The 12,347-nt window shown below is 47.0% G+C and overlaps 2 protein-coding genes across 2 annotated transcripts in view; one reads left to right on the top strand and one right to left on the bottom strand.

Moving 5' to 3' along the window:
- Nucleotides 1-2,014, top strand: part of ATP5PB (ATP synthase peripheral stalk-membrane subunit b) — a 3,637-nt gene extending 1,623 nt beyond the window's left edge. The window contains exons 4-6 of the mRNA XM_029962535.1: nt 308-433; nt 958-1,137; nt 1,859-2,014. Coding sequence (XP_029818395.1) covers nt 308-433; nt 958-1,137; nt 1,859-1,930 — 378 coding nt within the window. The 3' untranslated portion in view covers nt 1,931-2,014. The remainder of the gene's footprint in view (nt 1-307; nt 434-957; nt 1,138-1,858) is intronic.
- A 6,994-nt stretch (nt 2,015-9,008) lies between these two features.
- Nucleotides 9,009-11,161, bottom strand: ADORA3 (adenosine A3 receptor). The gene is made up of 2 exons (XM_008923780.4): nt 10,536-11,161; nt 9,009-9,639 (listed from the first exon to the last, which is right to left on the bottom strand). The coding sequence occupies exons 1-2, from the start codon at nt 10,883-10,885 to the stop codon at nt 9,042-9,044; spliced, it is 948 nt and encodes a 315-aa protein (XP_008922028.2). The 5' UTR covers nt 10,886-11,161; the 3' UTR covers nt 9,009-9,041.
- Between the last annotated feature and the right edge of the window lie 1,186 nt (nt 11,162-12,347).

Below are 12,347 nucleotides of genomic sequence, written 5' to 3'. Positions count from 1 at the left end.
CCCTGGAAGTGTCCAAGGCCAGGTTGGACGGGGCTTGGAGCAACCTGGGCTGGTGGAAGGTGTCCCTGCCCATGGCAGGGGGTGGAATGAGATGAGCTTTAAGGTCCCTTCCAACCCAAACCATCCTGGGATTCTGTGATTTTGAACTCTAAACTCTGCTTTGCCGCCCTGGAACCTCAGCCCTGGCGCAGGGCAGTTCACACAGACATTTCTCAAATCTTAATGCACCATTCCAGAAGTTAATTGCAGTTTGTTTTCCTTCAGCCTGACTTTCATTCTGAAGGGTGTTTCTTGCTGCTTCTTCCAGGAGAAAGTAGCCAAAGCTCTGGCTGTGAAGAACGAGGCCATCGAGGGGCTCCAGAAGGCCATTGAGGAGGAGAAGAAGGAGCAGTGGCGGGTCGAGGGCCGCTCTTACCTCTTTGATGCAAAGAGGGTAGGTGGTGCCAGCTCTGCTGCCCTCCCCCCTGCAGCCTGCCCTGCCCAATCTGGGAGCCTCTTGTACTCCCAGCAGGTTACAGACTGTTTGCTGTCTGTGTGTTGCACACAGGGCCACTTCCACCACCTGACCCAGAGACTCAGAGGAGGGAGAAGGACTTTTTATATGGGCAGATAGTGACAGGACAGGGGCAATGGCTTCAAACCAAGGGAAGGGTGGGATTAGAGATTAGGAAGGAATTGTTTACTCAGGGGGTGGGGAGGCCCTGGCACAGGTTGCCCAGAGAGGTGGTGTCTGTCCCATCCCTGAAGTGTCCAAGGCCAGGTTGGACTGGACTTGAAGCACCCTGGGCCAGTGGAAGGTGTCCCTGCCCATGGCAGGGGGGTAGAAGTGGATGATCTTTAAAGTGTCTTCCAGTCCAAACCATCCTGTGATTCTGTCCCTTTTGCTACAGAACATGTTCTGCTGCTGCTTTGTGTTCTTGCTAAACATTAACCTCCTGCCTTCATCTGCTTGTGCAGAATAACGTTGCCATGCTGCTGGAAGCCAACTACCGGGAGAGGATGATGATGGTGTACAACGAGGTGAAGAAGAGGCTGGACTACCAAGTGGCCCTGCAGACCCTAAAGAGGCAGAAGGAACAGGATTACATGATTCAGTGGGTGGAGAAGAACGTTATTCAGAGCATCACACCCCAACAGGTATTTGCTGGTTTTTATCTGCTTTACGGTTTAGTCTGTACAAAGATTTGCTACAAAGGATTCTAATTTAAGCCAGGAGATGATGGGTGTCCTTGGGTGACTTCCAGATGTGGCTGCAGCACATTCCTGCTGCTGAGGAAGAGCTAAGGAGCCCAGTTCCTGGGTACCAGGTGCTTATGTTGCTGGGATTTAAACTAGGATTGTGTGTAGCATTTGTTGCTGCAGCTCAGAGCTGAGCTGTGATGAGATGTGCAGCTCAGTGGGCAGGGGACTCAAAGTTCTCTGTGTAGGACCTTGGCAGATCAAGGCCTGCAGGTGGGCTCTGGATGTCCTTGCTTTTAAGGAAAGAAACAGAACAAAACCAAGTTCCCAGCACTGTGTGCTTTTGTTACCCAGAGCAGCTGTGGCTGCCCCATCCCTGGAAGTGTCCAAGGCCAGGTTGGATGGGGCTTGGAGCAACCTGGGCTGGTGGAAGGTGTTCCCTGCCCATGGCAGGGATGGAACTGGATGAACTTTAAGCTCCCTCTGAACCCAAACCATTCTGGGATTCCACGACTTCCATTCCTGCTTCAGTGCAGGTCCTTGTTTGGATGTAATCTCTGATTTCATTACATCCCTTTAAATCTGTAACTCAGGGGGGTGAAAAAGGATGATCTAAAATGCACTAAAAATCTAGTTTGCCTGAGATGTGTGCTGACAGCTGTCTTCCCCTCTCTTGCAGCAGAAGGAGAGCATTGCCAAGTGCATCCTGGACCTGAAGGCGCTGTCCAAGGGCGCACACGCAGCAGTGTGACCTCATCCGAGCCCACTGCCATGTCTCAGTACATTGCTGGTGGAAACTATGAGTCTAAACCATCATTAAACAAACAAAACCCAACCCCTCTGCCGTGTTTCACTCCCAACAGTCGTTGCCTGGTTGTGTTTGGAGTCGCTGGATGGGTCACACCAAGCACTGCTGTTCAGAGGGGGGGATTAGTTGCAGCCACAGTGTGTGTTGGATTCCTGGTGTGGCCATGAACACTTGCAGAGATCAGATACACAACTTCACAGAGACAAATTCTGGTGCTCAGACTGATCTCTGGGTTAGAATTCTCTGTGATAACAACCCACAGATACCTGCTGTCATTGCAAACGTTCTAAAATCAGTGATTTGTGCTGCCTTTGACCTGGTCCTGGGCTTGGAGTGCCTCAGAATGAATGTCCTTGTTCTCAAAATGAGCTGAAAACCCCTTTTTCACAACAGAGCTTTGTGTAGTGATGAAAGTGTTCTGGTTCTGGGAAAGGAGTGATCTGGCAGGAAATATGTCAAAAGCTACCGGAAAACATGACTTCAGATTAAGTTTAAAACAGGGAAATGGGTGAGTTTAGAGGGTGGGATTTTTCTGGATTTTCACAGGAAAAAAAAAAGCTGTTGGTTTGGTTTTTTCCTTGTGCATCAAGAGAAATAATTCCATGTCTGTTATGATAAAACACACAGAATAAACCTCTTCCATTTTCTTTCCAAAGGAAACTTTTCCCTGCAGGATTTTGTTATAACTCAAATATCTCAGCTGAGCAAAGCACTGACCTGTATAAGTTCATCCTTTGTGTGCTGGGCAGTGATTTATTTAGTACATGAACTGCAGTGAGCAGAGTGGGGTGTGCCCAGTACCCACTTCTTTAAGAATTGCTGCAATTCTCAGTGGGGGAAAAGTGAATTTTCTCCACTTTCCAATACAACAGCACAAAAAACCGTGTTTTTTGGGGGTCAGAACCTGACTTTTAAGCCAGTCTAAACTCAACCTGCCTTACTTTTTTTAGCTCAACAGTTCCAGAGAATGCAGGTGCATAATTTCCTGTCTTGTGATAATTTAAATAAGAAAAGTGAAGTTGCTCAACTTCCACATTTTTGTAACCCCACGTCCCAATGACATTGGAGCTTTTAGCTGGTGTGACAGATTCTTTGCACAAAGCCAAGTGGCTGAACTGGTGTGCTGGCACCCCGGGAGTTCTCCATGGTGGGAGGTAAGGTGGAGCTGTATCATTTCTTGTTCCTTTAGTTCTTGCAAACACAAACTGGGAGCTTTGGGGTTGGAAACTGGGAGCTCTTCATGGTTTGAGTCCTCTGCAATGTGGGCAACAACGGGGTGCAGTAGGAAAAGTGGCAGCAGCAGAGTTTATTGTCATGTTGTGATATTTTCATGTGATATTTTCATGTTGTGATATTTTTCACATTATTCACAACACGCATATTGCAAACCCACATGGTGAGAAATACCAGGGTAGGGATTTTGTAGTAGACTGTCTTTAAGACTCCCTATCTTTTAGCCCTCTCTTCAAGATTCCAGCCCCAAATTTGGGAAGAAACTTACTGTTCCTGCCTTGGTGGGAAGAGTCAATTTAAGTCGAGAAAGGAAAACATCAAGAGGGAATTTTTTAGAGCTGCTGATTATGAAAACAGTCATAAAGTGGACTGGGTTTTAGCTCTTGCAAAAATAATCCTGTGGGTGCTTTTTAAGTCTTAAATATCCTCCATTTTTGGGGGAAGAAGGCAACGTGCCTATCAGGGCGTAGTGACCACGTGTGCCAGGAGCAAGACACTGGGAAGCAGGATTGATGCTGAGGAACTGCTGGGGTTGTGTGGCTTTGTGCCAGTTTTATAAGATTCCTAAAAAATGGATAAAAACTAAATCAAGTCTTCGAGTTAAAAGAGGGCGACAGGTTTGTTTTGCTTACATACCTGTATATATAAATACAAATTTTTTCCCTCCCCTCCTTTCAGCTTCTCTTCCTGTCCATTAGTGCTTGGAGAGAATGGGAGGCCGTTCCTCACAACCAGGTATTTTAGTTTTTAGGCAGTTTTTTTTTAGCTGCAGTGTTCTTGCCTGAACTGATGTTGTCCTGACCCAAGGGCTGCTGTGGGGGTGTGTGGAAGAACTGCATGGCTGCCAGAGGCTGCCCTGAGACAGTAATGACATGAACAACTGCATTTTCCTGTCTGGTGGTTCCACTTTCAGCCCCCTGATAGAGAGAATTATACACAAAATAACACTGCCCTGGGCAGACATGTGCCTGAATGTGGTTCTTGTTGTTTGGAGAAATTTATATGTTTTAAAACCAGTTTTTGATTATTTATTTTTTTCTGTTCCAGTTACACCCACTTCTACTACTCCCACTGTCCCCACCACTGTCCCCACCACCATCCACACCACTGTCCCCACCACTGTCCCCACCACTGTCCACACCACTGTCCACACTGAATTAGAAGCTTCACAAGTTAAATGCTGGTTTGAGAGGTAAATGCTCCACCTTTATTTCCTGCCTCCAAACCCTGAGACTGCAGCCTCCTTCTGCAAGGGAGGGGGTTTATGTCAGATATTTGATGTCCTGGGGGTTTAAAAAGTTCATTGCAATTTCCTAGTCTGTGCACTAGTGATGCTTAAGGCAGATATGGACCTTTTCATCTCATGCTGCTTGGGATAAATGTGTTAACACTCCATAAAGTTTGGTGAATTTGAGCACTGCTGATGCTCCAACACCTCTGTTAAAACTGGGGCTTCTGACACGATTTTCTGTGTATGAACAGTCGTGAAATACTGTACATGGCACTGGCCTTCATCTCTGGCATCCTCCTGACTGTCCTGGTTTTTGCCATCATCTACCTCTCCAGAAAAAGTAAGTAGCACAGAGGAGGGAGTAACAGCAGAGTGGTGATACCTACAGAAGTTACTTTGAAATTTTAAAATTGTGTCTGCCTGGAGTAGCTCCTGCGTTGATGAACAGGTCACCCCTGCCAATAACTCCTCAGGGGCTGTTCTCGTGGGAGAATTAACTTGACCACTGATGAGCTGGGGAGGTTTCTGTTGGTCGTGGGTTTTTCTCATCCCAACCCTGACCACACTAAATTCTCAGTCCCTTTCATCCTGGCCACTTCCAGCAGGTGGGCAGGGACTTGGCAGCTCCAAATGCCCACTTTGCAGGGCAGGTCTGTGACAGATTTTACAGGTTATGTGTCTGTCACCCACCACCAAGCCTCTCCAAACACAGACAGCTGAGGCTGCTATCCCTCTCCTTCCCAGGTTGCAAGAAATCCCACCAAAATTTCCAAGGGGAAGTTTGCTTCCAGCAAACAGCACCTGGAGAATGTGCCAGGAACACCCAGGTAAAGGTCACAACTGTTATTTCTAACCCTTGATGCAGAGACTTCACATTCTTGACAGGGTGGTGAATATTAATTTGGGGGTGGGAGGGAGAAAAGTCACTTGCTTGAGAGACTTGAGTGTTAGTCAGGAGTTCTTTTGACTAAGGAAAAGGGCTTGTTTTGGGCATCCAAGGCTTCAGCCTGTGTTTATAGAAGTATAGGGATGTACTGAGGAGGTTCCTGGACAGTAGGAGGAAAAATACAGAGCTGAAACACCATATTATACTTTCCATGTATTTCAAGGGTTTAACTAAACCTCTGATTAGGCAGTTTAGGAGAAATCTTTTTAAAAGGCAAGGATTTCTGCAGTTTGCCTTTGTGATATTAATTCTTTGGTAAATTTGAGACTGACTAACCACTGGCACAAACCAGCCTAGTGTATATTAATTTCCCACGTGTAAGGACAGACTGTTTGTGGTGTGTGGTGTTGAGGACAAACTAAAAGTGGTAAATTCCTGCTGACAGGCAGTGCTTAAACACTCTAATGTTTGTGGCTTCTCTCCCATCCTCAGAACGAGGTTACCTACAGCACTCTGGTCTTCCAGCGGAGTCAGACACCACTGGCTGTGTGATGATGAAGTTCCAAGAGAAATAAAAATGGTTTTTTCCACTTTCTGAACATCAAAAACCACCAGAACGTTACACCAAGGCCTGCAGTGCCCTGAGGCTGCCAGCACTGCCATCTGTAACATCAGCTCTTTTTATAGTTACAAGGGAAAATGCAGCTCTCCTGTTCCAAACCGATTGCCAAAGGTTGTGGGCAAATTGAAGGTGGTTTGGTGTTGTTTTTTTTTTAATACAGTATTTCCTCATCTGCAGAAATCTCCCTGCACTTGTAAAGTTTCTGTTACTGAGCCACCAAAGAGAACTGCACCTATCCACGTCTGGGCCCTTGTGTTTCCCTTTTCTGTCACCAGCCATGGCACTTGGCATATTTTTTTTGATTGCCAAGTGCTCTGATTAGTTATTTTCTGTTAATGAAGAGATGATAATGAAATATTTGTGTGCAAATGCTGCTTCCAGATCGAGTCCCGTAAAAGCAATGAACCATCACAGTGTGACAGCCAAAATCTCTCAGTCATGTGTTATTACTCACAATGTTCTAAACACGTTGTAAAGAGGGAAAAATCATCCCTTCATCGTCAACTGGGGAATAAGTTACCAGGAGTGACTCTGAGCAGCCACAGAGAAGCTCCTCTGCACGTTCCCACGGATGGGAGGTTTGTTGTCCCCGGGGAGTTCGGGGATCTCCAACTGCTCAAGGCTGAATGGGAGGGATGTTTCCTGCTGGCTCAGCCCTCGGGGCCTCAGAAACCTCCTTGTTTGTGGTCACCAGAGAGTGCCAGACTCTTGCAGGTACTTCTGTTTTCTGAGAACGCTGATATTTGCATGTGTGCTGTTCACACACTCCTCCGGAGGGATCTCTGGGGCAGGGCAAGAGCCCTACAAACTCCTGTGAGCTGCGGCCGAAACATCTGAGAGGCTTCAGAGGAGCGATGCTGGATGTGCCACCTGATGGCAGCACCAAGCCGGGTTTAATTCCGCCTAAACGCGGGGCTCTGGTGCCTTTCCAGCCCCCCTCTGCCACCCTCGGTGGGTTGTCCTGTCTCCTCCTCCCGGCAGCTGCTGGAGGTCCAGGGGACCACGTGAAAAAGTGTGGCTAAAACACTTCTATGTTCTGAAATCTGGTGTGTGGGTCAGGCCACAGACTGTTCCACGGTACAGCCCGTGGTCTTTGCTTTGCTGTTATCTGCTCTCCTCTCAGTCGTGGCAGTTTCTTTAAGTTCTATTTAAGAGAGAAAAATACCATATTACTCCTTAGTATTTTTAGCTGTGAAGAGATTCATAAGTGTGTTTGTGCACGGTGTTTTTTAATTTAGTTCAATTTTTGTTTAAAATTAATAACAGAGAGAAATAAGGTCTGAAGATTTACCTGGCTTGAACAAAGGTTACTCCCCCACACCAGTAAGTTAGAAAAATAAGGGAAGGTGGCTCACCACAGGCTTCCCCCTCCTCGAGCCCAGCTCGGGGGTGTTGGGTTTTCATGCAGGTGTTTCCTCACTGAGACTCAGCACAACAATTCCATGTCCACTGTGAAATGCTGCCAACCCCAGCACAGCCCTTGTGGGTGTGTACCTGGGGGGTTGAGTGTGGCACAGCCCTTGGAGGGTGACACAGAATCTCTTTGTTGTGTGGCTGCTGCTGAGCCCCAAACTCATCCCAGAGCATCCCTCTGTCTCTCCCTTTCCTGTGCCAAGAGCTCTGTAGGGTCATGCACAGCTTGTAATGGCAACCACCAGCAAACTCTTAAATAAAATTCCTGTAGCTCCAGGAATTTGTGACAAGTGCATCTGCTAATCAGAACAGAGGATTCTGTGTCCTCTGTTTCTGGCTCTCCCATTTTCACTGTTTCAGGAGGTTTCTGCTCAAAGTGTTTGCACTTTTCTCTCCCTCAGGACAAGCTTTCACATCAGGAATGTGTCTGAGTGTGTCTGTGTCCAGTATTAATTGTCCAGCTCTAGGAGGGTGAGTGGAAACAGCTCAGGGGTTAAATGGTGCTGTGAAGGATGCAGGGACAGCAGTGCCTGTGATATTCCCTGGCATTTTGGAGCTGACATCTGGTTGCAACATCAGAAGGCAGAGCAGGGCCAGGGAGCTTGTTCTCAGAAGGCAGGATGACTTCCCCTGCTCTCAGTCCCCTCTCTTGTTCTTCCTCCCAATCCTTGTACCTTGTTCCCTTGGAGTTTGGCAGGCAGCCTGCCAGGAATTTGGTGCAATGTTGCTCCCTCTTTCCTCAGTTCCCCAGAAACACATCAGCAAAGTCCCCCCTGTGCATCGTTCTCAAGAATAATTTCCTGCTCGAGAGGTGGGACCTGTTTTTCTGCTGAAAGCAATCGGTCCCATCACTGATCATTAGAGATCATGCACCAAACTCTGATGTACTTGTGCAGTGCCTTCCTTTGGCTTGTTTATCTATCGAGTTGAACTGTGTAAGGAGGCAGAGCTTTGGCCTGGGACAAGGGTTGCATCAGATAAGAAATGAGATGTCTGGTCTCAGGACAGATGCCAACACTCTCTAAGATAAGTAACAGGATGATGCACTCCCTTTTCTGCTTTATCTGGACTACTTTTATTATTTAAAGATGGACAAGAAAGTAGCCTGGCCTTTAATGACCTATTTTCAGTTTGACCCATGTTCCTTAAAAGGGGGCTGTGTCAGCTGTGGTGTAATAATTAGTGCCATTTTTGTGCCATCCTAGGCAACTACAACTCTGCAGGCTGGTTTGTTTTGATTGTCAGGGGAGGATTCAGCAGGCTGAATCAATGTAAAATCCATCTAATAGTTATTATTATTATTCATGACAATGTGTCAACCCTGGCTGCAGCACAAGTTGACCAGACTCAAGTTTTAGTCTAAATGGACAGAGAAGACAAAAGGTGTGAAAACAGTCAGTGAGGTTGTGAGCTGCTGGATTACAAACAGCAAGGAACACATTTAGCCTGTTTTTCAGTCAACTCTTCCAACCCTTATGTTAAAAATAACAAAAAACCCCCTTGACACTAGACAGTATTTCCTTCTGTATTTTGGACTGATATAATACAATGACATATATTGACATACAGCTTTAGGGTAACCTTCAGATCTACATGTTGCTTCATTTTCTCATGAGTTCCTTAGCAAAGCCAAGTGGTTTATCAGTTGCCTGGTCTATACAGTCTTAATTTATGATGGTGGGTCTGTTGTTTGCTCTGTAAGAGCCGGGTCTGGTTTTTTGCACAGGATATAGGTCCTTAAAATCAAAAGGTACGTGCTTTTGAACTTCTTTATCTTGCAGGCGTAGACAATGGGGTTCATGGCAGAATTGGCGTGGGATAACAGGATTCCCAAGTACATCCAAAACTGGGGGATCTGAGCCTCAGGGTAAAAATAGGAAATGCAGTTTATAATGCACAGAGGCAACCAGGATATTGCAAACAGGAAGAGAACGAGCGCAAGAGACTTGGCCATCTTGAACTCCTGCCCATAAAAAGCTCCAGCCCCTCTCACGCTGGTTGTGCCTTGACTCAGCTTTGTCCTGATGATGTGGAAGATTTCAGCATACAGGGCACACATGATGAGCAGGGGGACAAGGATCCACGTGAAGAAGCCAAAATACACCATGTAATCCATGCTCATCACGGACACGAATCGGCACCGGGGGAAGTTGGAGTCTCTTGACTTGTTCCAGCCAAACATGGGGACAAGTGCAACCAGCAGGGACAGAGCCCAGCACAGCCCCAGTGCCCACCAAACTCTTCTCTCTGTAGTGATTCTTTTATACCTGTGGGGGAAGAAAACCCAGGCTGTGTTAAACGGGAGGGTTTAAAAGAGTAAAGGATGGTTTCAAGCACTCACACCTTCAGATACTAAAGTTTCATTATCAGAAAATGGAGCATTAGTTTTTTGGGTTTTTTTTTTCTTTAGGGGGTGAAAACAAATCTTATCTTGAGGCAAGACCCAACCCTACATTTGTAACAGTTACATTGCAGCATCAGTAAGAATTGGGCTTAACTTCCCCTGTTAAACTGGATGTTTTCATCCATGTTATTTATTGTTTCACTATGATTTTAGTGCTTCTCTTGCCAAGATACTGCCTTGCTGCTATTAGCAATTCCATCTTATTTCTCACCTTCTTTGGATGTACCTTCGTCTATTTTTTTTATGCCACTTGAAGTACTAAAACGTTTTGCTCTTCAATTTCATAGGCCCTTTCCCTTGAAATGATGATTTCTTTGATGCTTGAGGTTATGCTTTGCATTTTTAGTTTATGTGCTTTTCCACTCAAATATAAAGGGTGAATGACCTAAGCTAACCCTTAGTGTGTTTGTTACTACTTCTGTGTTTTCAGCAAACGCTAAATGGAATTTTATTTACAAGACCTGCCTCAGAAACACTAATAATAACTATTAGATGGATTTTACATTGATTCAGCCTGCTGAATCCTTCCATGACAATCAAAACAAACCAGCCTGCAGAGTTGTAGTGGCACAAAAATGGCACTAATTATTACACCGCAGGCGACATAATAATTTGTGGTGTAATAATTTTTAAGGGGCATTAAAGGCCAGGCTACTTTCTTGTCTATCTTTAACTAATATAAGTAGTCCAGATAAAGCAGAAAAGGGAGTGGCATCATCCTGTTACTCATCTCAGGGAGCGTGGAGGTGCAGCACTCACCTGGTCGGCAGCTTCACTCGCAGGTACCTGTCGATGGCGATGGCCAGGAGGGAGAGGACGGAGGCGTTGGTGAAAACCACCATGAGGCAGCACATGAAGAGGCAGGTGTAGAAGTGCAGGGGGATGCCCAGGCTCACCACGATGGCCAGGGGCACCACCAGCACCCCCACGGCGACGTCGGCCAGCGCCAGCGACGCGACGAAGTACAGGGTGGTGTTCTGGAAGGCCGAGCTCAGCCTCACCACCCAGATCACCAGGACGTTGCCCAGAGTGGCAAACAAAGCCACCAAGCACTCGGTGCCGATGTAAATGCCGTCCAGGCTGCTCAGTGCCAGGCTGTTGTTTGGCATGATGGTGCTCCCACCCTGGCCTGAGCTGCGGGAGGAGACCCGGGCATGGAGAACCCCGCGTGGGATTTGTCTTCAGTGGCTGCTGCTCAGTCGTTCCAGTGACTCCAAGGTGCAAACTTCTTTCAGTATCTCGCGTCCTCCGTGCTCGGGCAGCAAATCAAGTGTTGCCTTCCCACAGAGCTGCAAACTCCTCAGCACCCAGGAGCTGTTCTCCTCTCTGGAGACATCTCCTGAAGCTCACAGCTTCCCTTCAGCAGCATCGTGGCAGTGAAGTGCTCTGGAAGGCTGTTTTGAAGGAAAAAAATGGAAAAGCTTCCACACTCCTGCTCACCAGCAACTCATAAATAAAGGCTTTAACTGCTTCCTCTTTCGAGCCACAGTTTTACAAGTCCGAGAAGGTCAACCCCAGTTGATGTGCAAAGCTGCCACTTATCACTGGAGATAATCACTCTGCAGTCACTGTGGCAAATGAGGCACCTCAGAGGATGTTGAAGAGCACTGCACTAAATTCCAACACCCAACTTAATCCAGGTTGCACCATTCCAGTTGAGGCCCTGAGGTGGCTGAAGAACACTTTTTACTTGGACCTTTCTCGGCCTGACAAGAACACTCATAGCACGGGTGATGTTTTCAGAGAGAGCTGGAAATCGGTATGACAGCCAAGCCTGTCATGTTCAGAGGGTGCCATATTTTCCTGGAAAAAGCGAGGGAAGGTGTGGGAAGCAATGGGAAGTAGCAGGGAGAGGGTGTGAAAGCTGAGATGCACGAGGAGCCCTGCAGTTGTGATGCCCCACTCCTCTCAACGTGGGTCTGCAGTGAAAGAACTGCTCCCATCCCGGATGGAACTGAGGAGAGAGGCAAACAGGAGCTCCCTGACATGAGCTGTAGAGTGACATGGCTCTTGGGCAAGTAGGAATGCTCCTTCTCCAGGGATGAGCAAGGAGCAAGGAAGTGATTAGGAGGATGGTGCCTCGTTAGCATAATGAATCCTGAAGCGACCAGGGGTGGTACTTTGGTTTCCCAGACACCGAGTCCTCCACTTCTGCCACCCAACTTTCTGGAAACACTGAGGATGGGGAAGTGAAATCAGTCTGAGAGCAGACAGAGCCAGAAATAAATGAGACTTCTTTCTTCTCTGCTATCCAAAGAGTTGGACAAATTCAGATTCCTTGAAATCAGCTTGAGCACTTCTTGCTCCCTGACTGGAGGGTGTTTCGGTGGAATAACTGCTGGGAACATGGACAGTCCCAGCCTGCAACTGAACTTGGCTGTGCTGGCAAAAATCAGATTGAGGAACTTAATTTAAGGGAGATGAGGTTTCTAGAAGGTAGAATTCAGCACAGTATTTCTTAATTTTGGACATAAACAGCCTCTGATATCCAAAATGTCAGTGGGCAGCCTGGATCAGATCTGTATCATGACAACCTGTGACTGTGGTGCCTGAGGAACTGGTTGGGTGGTG

The sequence above is a fragment of the Manacus vitellinus genome, unplaced genomic scaffold, assembly GCF_001715985.3.
Source record: "Manacus vitellinus isolate BGI_N305 unplaced genomic scaffold, ASM171598v3 scaffold_47_pilon, whole genome shotgun sequence".
NCBI lineage: Eukaryota > Metazoa > Chordata > Aves > Passeriformes > Pipridae > Manacus > Manacus vitellinus.
This window is presented reverse-complemented; position numbering and strand designations above follow the sequence as displayed.